General features: G+C 47.3%; 1 protein-coding gene across 1 annotated transcript; it reads left to right on the top strand.

Annotated features, from left to right (window-relative positions):
- Positions 1-1,669: 1,669 nt before the first annotated feature.
- Positions 1,670-10,259, top strand: TNFSF4 (tumor necrosis factor superfamily member 4). Its single transcript, XM_017729663.1, has 3 exons — positions 1,670-2,067; positions 6,587-6,629; positions 8,075-10,259. Exons 1-3 carry the CDS (start codon positions 1,870-1,872, stop codon positions 8,428-8,430), a joined length of 597 nt encoding a protein of 198 aa, XP_017585152.1. The 5' UTR covers positions 1,670-1,869; the 3' UTR covers positions 8,431-10,259.
- The last annotated feature ends 919 nt before the right edge of the window (positions 10,260-11,178 follow it).

Below are 11,178 nucleotides of genomic sequence, written 5' to 3'. Positions count from 1 at the left end.
CTTCACTCCTCTGCAGGACTTGGCCAAGCCTGGGTCCCATCCCAGCTGGTGTTCCCAGGTGCTGTGTGACTGCTAAGTGTCACAAACCACCAAACTCACACTGCCTCCAAACTCACACTCTGCATTCGAGGGAGCTGCTCTGGGGCAGCACAAACCCTCCTTGCTGCAGCTGCAGTCATATTTCTGGTTGAGGAAGGAGGGTTAGGCCTGTTCCCGGGGCCTCTTCGTTGGGCTGGGGCTCAGTCAGGAGCTCCAGCACACCCAGGAGAGTGACCACTGGTGGGAGGGGAAAAAGAATTTCCATGCACTCAAAAGCCAGTGGAAGACATGAAAGCTGAACCTTCTTCACTAAGTTTCCATGACCTGTGGTGTGTTCTCCAACAAACACCAGAGTGTATTCCTGACTCAATCCATCAACTCAAGAGCAAGAGCAGCGTGCATGGGGTGTCCTCATGGCAGGTTGCCTACCCAGTTGCTACACTATCCTCTACATTTGGTTTATGTTCACAGGAAATATCCTTGCCTAGATGGGAAAACACATGAAAGAACATTACTCCTGCTTCCTCTGCATGCAAGTTACATGTCAGGACATGTGCCTTGTGACAGGCTAAGAGGGCACATTTTGGGGAAGGGAAACTTTCTGACAACTCATCCCTAGAAGGCAGGCAGGTAAGAATACTCCCAATGGGGTCCATCCTCAGCAGGAGAAGGCAGCACCTGACTTCAGTCACGATATGGTAATTTACAGCAGCAAAAAGTCCAGCAAAAAGAGCAGTGGAAAGACCAGTGCTGGACTGCCCCCAAAAAGTGAAGCAAAGTCTGTCACCCAAAACAAGCACAGGAGATGGTCCCTGCTGCAGTCAACTGACACTTGGCAGCTCTGAGTGTCACAAGCAAAAATCACAAATAGACCAACCAAAGGGACAGGCTTCCCTCTTCCAGGAGGGAAGCCTGGATGGCCAGGGAATGTCCCTCTGGAGGCATTTTCTGGACTACAGGTTTCGGAGTGTGCAAAAATGGAAGTTGTTCTCCAACAGTTCTCCATTTTCTCCCTCCTATGCTTTGCACTACATCCCATGGCTTTAAAACCAGAAGAAAAAAGTGAAAAGGGAAGTGCATCTTTTCTTTCCAATCCCTTATGCTATCCACCTGTCCAACATCCCTTCCTATTCATTGCTTCTTTACAGAAAAGAGATTTCAGGAGCATTATATGATGCTAGCAAGGGAAAGAACCAGCCCTGTAATCTCCTCACCTGAGGCTGAACAGAGAGGTGAGAGCTTTTACTGATAAAAGACTGAGTGAAGACAAGCACTGTCCACCCAACTCTTCGCTATTGTTGGAAAGAACACATATCAAGACGTCCACAGTTGAAGCTATGAAAGACATAAACACCTCTCCTTTCAAAGGCCCTTACTCAAAACTGAACTGGGATGCAATAAATCAGCCCCCACATTCACACAGAAAACCAAAAAAAAAAAAAAAAATTAAAAAAAAAAAAAAAAGAAAGAAAAGAAAGAAAGAAAGAAAGAAAGGAAAAAAAAAAAAAAAAAAAAAAAAAAAAAAAAAAAAAAAAAAAAAAAAAAAAAAACCCCCCCAAAAAACAAAAAAAAAAAAAAAAAAAAAAAAAAAATTAAAAAAAAAAAAAAAAGAAAGAAAAGAAAGAAAGAAAGAAAGGAAGGAAGGGGAAATTTAGATTAGTCACAAAGAAGTTCCCCCGCCTGCTTCTCTGTGCATAAAGCAATCTCCTGAAGGCACTGTCTTCACTTCATCTCTGCTCCTGAGACAGGAGCTCATCAATCCCCTGGTCCCTCTGGCCTCTTGCTGTGCTCCTGGCCCCTTCCCCAGCAGCTGCTGGCAGTGAGGCTGGGATGGAAGGACAGCCGGATGCAGAGCCAAGAGATCGAGAGCAGATGGATTGTGAGAGGGAAGCTGTGGGGGATGAATGGAAGCGCTGGCAAAGAGGACAGGTTAGGAACACGCTGCACCTCGTGTCCGCAGTTGCTCAGTGGATATTGCTGCTTGCCTGCCTGATTTACCTTGGTATAGATTTTCTGCGGCCCGCAACGGTAAGAGCTCATGTTCAACCCTTTGTCTGCTGGTCTGTAAAGCTTTGTATGGGTTTTCTTTTCTTTTTTAAGAAACAAAAAAAGCTTTAAGTTTATCCCTATTCAAATCCCAAGTTTTTAATCCCTTCTGTATGAGAGTAATTTAAAATTTTTTTTTAAACTGTCTGTCCTCAACATTCAGTATTGCCCAGTGCAGGGTTTGGGGCCAAGTTTCCAGCAGAGTGACTGTTCCAAGAATGTTTTTTTCACTGACCCCTGGGGGAGGGAGGTCTGACTCCCTTGCACTCTCCCCCCTCCTTGCAGTGACTTGTGCGTATTTCCATTTAGTTGAATAAGATCATGTGCGTGAATGACAACCCAATTTGCTCATAAACACCTCTTGAACTTTTGAAGTGTACCATATGGCAGGCAGATGTGTGAGAAAGCAAGTTACCCTGTGCCAGTTCTAGGAAGACCCCCTGACACCTTTGGGTGCTCTCAGCCTGCCCATAAAGTGGGGTTAGGAGCAGTCATCCATGTCTGTGCGTGTGTGAGAAATGCTAGTGTCTCCAGAGAGAGTTTCGTGTGCCCATAACACCAGAGCAAACAGTATAAATAACAGAGATGCTTGAAGCTCACAATGCTCTAGCACAAGCTGCAGCAAATACATGTTTGCCTCTCTCACGTGCTTGCAGGCTGGTGGATTGTCAACAACCTTTCACTGCCACTTCGGTGCTGCTTGTGCAGTAGTGGCTTCTCCTCCCACTCCTTCTCCAGGAGCTTTGTACCACTTTAAAGCTTGTTGTGCTTTGTTTTACCCGAGTTCATTCTTTCCTCCCACCTAGGCTTGGCACAGAAGCAAGCCAGGTATGTAACCATAACCATGCAAGAGAGGGATGGCTTCATGCTCTGGGTCCTCTGCTGTCTAATGAAAACCCTTGTGCTTTGCACAAGTTTCACTGACCTGAGTCTCACAGCAATGACCCTGGTAACTCTGAAAGATAACTCTTGTCATTCAGGTCAGTCCTGTTCTCCTTCCACTAGTCGGGAGAGAGAAGTTGCACTGTAAGACAACAGAGGAGAGCAAGCAATCACACTGCTCAAGGTGCAGAAACCTCTCCCAGGTCACACTCTGGCTGTGAAGCCTCATCTCTCAATAACTGGCTCTTCTATAAAAATGTTCCTCTTCCAGAGGAATATAGCAGGGTCTGACATTGCTGCCTGTGAGCCTTACAAACCCAAGAGAGCAGCAGCAGGCGGGGGGACACAGTGCATGCCTGGAGTTTCCCTTCCTCAACAGAAACAACTGAAACAGGGTGCTCGAGGACCAGCAATGGCAACAGATGAGAAGTTCAGGTCCTGGGAATCACCAAAGGACCTTTTCAGTTTTAAACACTAGCTAACTACAGGGTTAGGACTGGTTTCTATTATTTTAGCAGACAACCCTGGTGTCCTGTTTGGAGCGCACTGTGCTGTGCAGGAGTGGTCTTGTGGGCTGTACATTAGGGGGATTTTATTGCAGTGCAATTACAGGGCTCAGCTGAATAATCATGAACTGACCATATAAATGTCTCCTGAAGGGGTAGCAGTACTGATCTGACTTGACTTTTAGGGAGTTTGGAGAGATGGACTTTTTGGAAGTAGGGGCACAGCAGCATGAGAGTGGCAGGCTTGGTAGTGCTGGTCCATGGGAGCAAATGAGTGGCTCTCCCTATCCTTGGGAAGAGTCTCCTTCTGTTCTCCAAGGTGCAGAGTGCCACACTAACTACATTCACAAGGAATAACTGTGATTTTCATAGAAAGACCATATTTGATTTCTTTCCATTGTCCTCATGGAAACATGGCTCTGAAAAAAACCCTCCTGGACTGTTGTGTGAAAACATAGCATAAATAATGTCATGGCACATACTCAGGAAAGTCAGCATCTTCAGCCCAGACTGTGCTTAACAAAAAGGGACAGTGATCTCATTTCTGTCACGATGCCACTTGGAGGACAAACCTCAGCTGAGATTTCCAAATGAGGAAGTTAAAACAAAGGCTAGCGATAGCCTGCTTTTGCATCTGCAATTCCCACCTCTGCTGGAATTACCTTCTCTTTCCACACCTCTCCTCTTGCATGGGAGGTAAAATCCATGATCCTAATAGCTCCTGGTGAGGAGAAGGTACAACCCACTTCCAGAGAATGGTCACCTGCCACCTGTGGGACACCTCCACGTGTGACACAGGCAGTTGATCACAGCAGTCCCGTCAATCAGCCCCCTGAGCTTTGCACTTTGTGAGGTACAAACTTATTCCTGAAACTTCTGCCACATGGCATGGCTCTGGACACAGTGTCCCAGCCGGGAGGAAGTCTCCTGTTTGGGGATCCCGACCAGGCAGAAAGGAAGAGTCTGTGTGTAAATGACGCAGGGAAATCTGAAGCTGTTAGTAAGAAGCGCCTCTGTGTCCTCAGCCCTCCTGGCACCTTTTCCCACATGCCATATGAAGGCAGAACAAAGAGAGGTTACTAACTTTGGTACGAGCACCCAGAGTCCTTCCAGTACTACATTATCCCCTCAGCAGGATTCATAGGAGGTACCTGCAAAGTGCTTTGAGATCATGCAATAACTGGAAGAGATACGTAGAACAGGTAATTTGCATTAGTGACAATGGGGCTGCTATTCTTATAAGTGCAACATGTTTGTCACCCAGGCTGTCTGTGTTTAATACACCCTGTCCACCAGCGGCCAGATCACACAGATTGAGGTAGATGTTGTTTGACCTCAGACACTCAGTGCTTTGCTATTGTCTTGCTGAGAAACTACCCGGAAATCCCGCCTGTCTGAGCCAGGAGAGAAATGCTTGTGCACTCGGGTGCCTAGAATAAGAGCAAGCATGAGATTCCAGCTGAGGCAATGGATCGGGATAGTAATGCCAAGGGAGATAGTTCCACCAGAGTCACCGAGCGATTAAAGCTTCTGTTTGTCAGTGGTATCCAGCTGTGCCGGTGGAGCAGGCGCGCAGCATCAGCCGTGGCAGCACTAGAGGGTGCCAGAGCAGACCTTTCCCAGCACCGGCACCCACCTCAGCTCCGGCACAGAGCACACCGGGCAGCCGGGCTCCCGCCGCCTTCCCCTGCCGCTTGCCTTTGCCCTGAATCTGCAGACAGTCTGTGCTCACACTCTGCACATTCCCTGTGCTCAGGGCTGCTCTGCCCCTGTAACACCGGAGGCCAAATACATGAAAGTAAGCCCAACCCACATCTCACCAGCACACCTTCTCCCTTAGGAAGCCTTTGGCATAGGTAAAGAGAAGAACGCAGAGCACTGAGCCTAAGCTTTCACTCTTTAATCAGGCAAAACACTGAAGACTTGTGGTTGTGCAGAGACTGCAGATTTGGGTCTCCTGTGGTTATGACGAGAGACAAGTTTGAGATGCAAAGTTCAGATTTAAAAATCCAATACAGAAGCTTGGTGTCTTCATATCTGACCAGTAAGATACACACTTCTATATTTGCATTCACTTTCTCTGTTACATTCATAAAATACAAATCACAGAATCATAGAATGGTTTCGGTTGGAAGGGACCTTGAAGATCATCATCTCCTTGCAACCCCTCTGCCATAAGCAGAGAGGGACACCTTCCACTAGACCAGGTTGCTGAAAGCCCCATCCAACCTGGCCTTGAACACTTCCAGGGATGGGACATCCACAGCTTCTCTGGACAGCCTGTGCCAGTGCTTCCCCACCCCCACAGGGAATTTCCTCCTAACATCTAATCTAAACCTGCCCTCTGTCATTTTAAAACCATTCCCCCCTCTCTTATCACTCCAAGCCCTTGTCAAAAGTCTCTCTCCAACTTTCTTGAAGCCGCTTTAGGTACTGGAAGATGCTTTAAGTTCTCCCTAAAGCTTTCTCTTCCCCAGACTGAACAACCCCAGCTCTCTCAGTTCTGCCTTCATAGGAGAGGTGCTCCAATCAGTTTTAAACCCATCTCAGGGCACTTAAGAGCGTCTGAGAGACACACACCCAGTAACAGCCTGACCCAAAGTGCAAGGAACAATAAAGCCAGACCCACCTCTTGGTGCCCTGCAGGAGGGTGAGACAGCACGCCAAGGTCCCCGCTCTGCGAACAATGCCTGTCTGCCAGGCGCCGTAAGTCAGACTGTAAGTCAGGCTCGAGGAGGTCATGCAGAAAAGACTCTGCACCCTATGGTCCTTCCTTGCTGTCTGGTCTGACTCAATTACACACGCCAGCGTGGTTTTCTAAACAAAACAAACACTGCCCGGGGTACTCTGGAGGGCTCAGCACTGGGCTGGAAGTCGCACTGGCTGGGAACCATGCTGAAATAGTATTTTATAATAATGATTTAAAATCAAGTCCAGATCATAGGTGGCTGGCAGCAGCTGTGACACCGCGGCTGGCTGCTGTGCTTTTGGAGATGCAGCTGCTCTGCCCTTGTAGGGAATGAACAATCCTGGCTGGGAAATGAAAGTGATAGCAGCAGCAGTGAGGTACCAGCCCCGTGCCTTAAAAAGGATTTATCTTCTCTGTTTTCCAGACCCAGAGCGACAAAGTGCTGTGGACCCACATCCGGTACACAGGTGGGTGTTGGGGTGGGGGGACCCTGGCCCCTTGATGATCCCCCAGTGCAACAGCCACCACTGTGCCACATTCCCCTGGCACACTGGGAGGTCTCCTGACTCCCCACTCTACCACCATGACCTCCATGGCATCCAGTGGCTCCTGAAATACCTAAGTGGCTCTTATGTGCTTTGTGCCACAGTGATGGCTATTTCTTCTGATGGAGGACAGGTCCCAGGGGAGCTGTTGGGGGAGAGGGGCCAAGCCTGCCCCAGTGCTGCAAGGGGCCAAAATGAAACAAATGGGTTTTCCCAGAGCAGAACAAAAAACGTGAAAATCTACATGGATTTCTGCAACCCTCACCTATCTCCTAAAACAAGCTTTCACTCTGTGAATGAACAAGAAAGGCATTTTTGAGAATTTACTAAGTACACACGGCACACTCTTGGGGTATTTCTGAAACAAGTCAATGGTTTCCTGATTTATGAAAAATGTAAATGATTTCCTGGGGAAGAGTGGGTGAGAGCACACACCATATCTGATGTACTCCTCTGCGTGCCAGCTACATTGGATGTTTGTCCAATGACACACCTCAATGATAAAATCAATTACTAAATTTTTAAAATAATACTGAAAATATTATTGACAGTTTTCCTTTCAGTTAAAAGTGTGAGGCAGCAGTGAGTCCAACCTAATGGAAACTCATGCCCTTTAGAGGAAAAGCTTGAGAAATTTGGCCCCAGCCCAGAGGGGCTGTGCTGCCTGCCTGGAAAACTTTTGCGTCCCCTGGTCCCAGGGGTTTCAGCTGCTGTGCTGAAAACCCAGGGGCACAGCAGAGAAACATGACCAGCATAGCTCTCAGAACTGTTACTGCTCATTCCAAGAGAAAACCTTTCATGCTAAGTTCCGGTTTAATTTCTCCTTATTCTGCTTAATTATTTCCTTCTGTTTCTGTCTCTATGCTGCTCTTTCATGCTGTCTTCTGTTAAAAAAACAACAAAACAGCCAAACCCAAGACAAAGGCTTATGTCACCAATATCTCCACTTTTTGTCTTCCTTCCAGCTCTGAAAGCTTCTTCCTCATCTTATTTACTGTCTTAATTTTCCTGTTCTTTTTATGAACCTGTGTTTCTAAACTCACAGTGATGCTTTACTTACTATATTTTTCTGAATTCTAAGACATAGAATAAGTAAATAGTGCATAAATAAAAATTTGGAGGAGTAATCCATATAAACTATGTGCCAAAAGGCACAGCTTAGTCAAGAGTGGGAACCTGTAAGTTTTCATGGTAGATGATGTCTGTCTAGAGTAGATGATATTCTAGCTCTGGTCTGCCCTGTTCTCTAGCTCACTCTTCCCTTTCTTATATTTTTCAATCTTTCCTGCAGCCAGCTGGTATAAAACAACCCATTTCCTACAAAACATTTGCCATCATGGGATCATCTTTGCTCTCTTCCATTCCAGGTAAAAGCATCAAGGGGGTAGCCATGAATCTCAGTGCTGAATTAGGCCCTATTCAGATCAGAAATGGTTCCATCATGATCCCCTGTGATGGCCTCTACCTCGTGTCCCTGAAGAGTTCCATCTACATGGAAGAGGAGGACTTGCTGAAGCTGACCCTGCAGGGGACACACAAGACAACCAGCAGCGCCCTGTGGGAGCAGACTGTGCAGAAAAGCGACACCACAGTAAATCTCACCACAGTGCTCTTCTTGTTTCAGGAAGACAGAATCACTCTGTGGACCAACTCCAATGCCACCATCTCAGGTCTATCATTTAGCCTGGTGTTAGTAACACCAAGGGCTGACTGTAGGAGCTGATGAATGAAGTGCAACATGGAAAGTACAGCCTTCCCTACCAATCTGTAGGTTTTGTACTTGTACAGGCAGACTGCTCTAGAATTCCTCCCTGGGGCCACAGAAAGCCTCAGCGAGAGTGCAGATAAACCACAGTGCAGACAGGCTTTATATAGTGCATGCAGGGTTCACCTCTTTGGAGCTCTGTGCAGCTGATTTGCTACCTAGGATGGATCTTTCCAACACTGGGGAAAGGGATGCATGGAGCTCTTGAAGAGAACAGTAATGAAAGCCAAAGAAAGTCACCCAAGCTTAGCTCATATTCAGAGAAACCCTGGGTTTCTCTATTTACTTGACAGTATCTGTATATAGTAGAAATGTGCTGTATTTTTTCTCAAATAAAAGTCTGGTAAGTCAGGAAGATACCTCAAGTGTCTTGAAGCCACTGGGAGTAGGAGGAGCACAAGTCTGCTCAACAACCCCTCGCCTGGCAAGATGAAAAACTGGGAAGAGGCAGCAAGGGAATGCCTTCGGAGTGATCCAGATAAAGGCTTTCTCACAGGAAAAGGCCACGAAAGAAGGAGGTATTTTGAAATGAGCTGACAGGACTGCACTGGACAGCAGAAGCACAGGTCTTGCACTGGCTGTGGGGTTTTGGGGAGCAGCCTTTGAGAGAGGAGGCCCACTGGCTGTTCCAGCTATCTGCAGCCTACTGAAGCCTGACCCAAAGGAATATCTGGTGGGACATTTACATCTTGAGATGTAATGTCTCAGAGGAAAGTCTCCTTCAAGCACACACACACTGGCTTGACCCAAAGTGATCCAGGCACATAAAAACTTGAGAAAACATGAAGACTTCTAGATTTGGCGAGTTCTCTCTAATGGACCAAGTGAAACCTGTAGGTCTGTGCATCCTTTCCTCAGGGAGGACTCAGATGGTTCTTGTGACTCCCCTTGACTTTGTCATACAAGTGTGCACCAGGGATTCACAGGCATGACCTCCATGAGGCCCCTGTGCACACCTGCCTGGCTCTTGCTGAAGTCAGACTGCTCTCAGTGATCCTGGGCTGCTCCTCCCTGTTCTTGTTGCAGCTTGGGGCTACTGGAGACAAGTCCTGCCCTGCCCATGCCGCAGGCAGCACATGACCTCAGCACAGCCAGCAGCTGTGGGATTTTCAGTTGAAGCAAGGCAGATTTTAAGGGCAAGTTGACTACGTGTGTCCCAAAGAACTCCATCAACATTTCAGCATGTCACTGCTGGCTGTACACTCCAAAGCCTTTTGTTAAAAGTATTTATGTATTTAAATGATAGGCATCAGAATGCTACATCAGATTTCTTAGAAACACTGGGAAGGGTTCAGACCAGGTTGTCAGCACTGAACTCCTCTTTGAAAATGCTCCCAATGCCATGGACTGTTCCTGCTTTGCAGGCATCCAGACACCCGGACCTGGACTGACCTGCTCATGGCTGAGCACTCCTGCAGGCTCAGGTGCTACAGGCAGCTAAGGAAATCTTCCAGGCCTTGGAGAGCTTTCCATGTACTTTAGGCTAAAGAACTTCCCTACCTGGGCCAGGCCAGAGCCTCAGGGGAAACCTCCGTGGCTGAAGCAGTTACTCATGTAAGAAAGAAAGAAGCAGCTTTTTGCCTCTCAACTGAGAAGCTGTGGCTGACTTGCACCCACAGAATGCTCATCATTAAGGGATATTTGGGCTTATAACTGTGGCCACGCTTACCACCACGGGGACTGATGGCAGCTGCACCCTGCCCCCAGACTGGGGATTGTCACACTCCCCAGCTGAAGTGAGAATATGTTTCTCTTGCTAAAAAATAATAAAATTTTCCTTTGTAACATTTGGGCTTGTAGTGTCCTTTGAAGGTGAGGGCTGGGGGAGAAGGAGTTTGGCAGTGACTGGTGAATTGTACATTCAGTGTTTGAGCAGAGATTTCCACTGGTGTGAAAACTATATGCAATTTTAACATACTTCTTTTTTTTTTTACAGTTCAGCTTTTGTTTCAGCTCTCCACAAGGGTATGCAGGGCTAGTGCTTCCCAATGTGTGCTAACACAGGGCAGGCCATGGTGTGTGCAGGGTGCACAGGACAGCAAGAGAGATTAAGCCTAGAGAACACAAATGGATTTGTTCTTTGGAAGGCTGCACCCTTTCTTCTTGTTTAGAGCAGGAGAGGGCATTTCACACACTGGTTCCACTGCACTTCCAGGCTGAACTAGACTGGCCTACATACATACACATGCATGCACTTGTCTTGAAATAAAAGTTGAAACAATTCAATACCTGACATCAATTACTTGAGGGTCTGACTGTCTTCATCAGTAAGTTTCCATACCATCACCTTTTGTTTGTATCTGGAGACCCCTTTTTCCACAAGGTTAAAAGTCTCTTTGATATGAGAAACATTAATTTTTGTTCCTGGGGTTGTTAAGGCCTTATAGGAGCTTACGGATGGGGCTAGAGTCCCATCTTACAGCTCTGTTCAGCCAGGTCAGTGCACTGAGGGTTTAGGTCACCCCTTGAAGCCGGAGGTGTGGAAGTGCAAGGCTGGACTAGGCAGTTCCTGGACACAATCCCTAACTCCAGAGGGGCAGCACATTCTTCTTCCTGTACTTACTGCCACTGAAAGGGGGCCTTGTGGTCTGTCCTCCACAAGGCTTTCCATGAGGGCCATTTCACAGGACACAGCTACCAGGTGGGTCATTACTGTGTTTTTTGTCTAACACAAGCTGTTACACAAGCTACAGAGGTGGCCACTGT

Source organism: Corvus brachyrhynchos, unplaced genomic scaffold, assembly GCF_000691975.1.
Source record: "Corvus brachyrhynchos isolate BGI_N302 unplaced genomic scaffold, ASM69197v1 scaffold101, whole genome shotgun sequence".
NCBI classification, from domain to species: domain Eukaryota; kingdom Metazoa; phylum Chordata; class Aves; order Passeriformes; family Corvidae; genus Corvus; species Corvus brachyrhynchos.
Note: the sequence above shows the minus strand (reverse complement) of the source record. Positions and strands in the feature narration are given on the sequence as shown.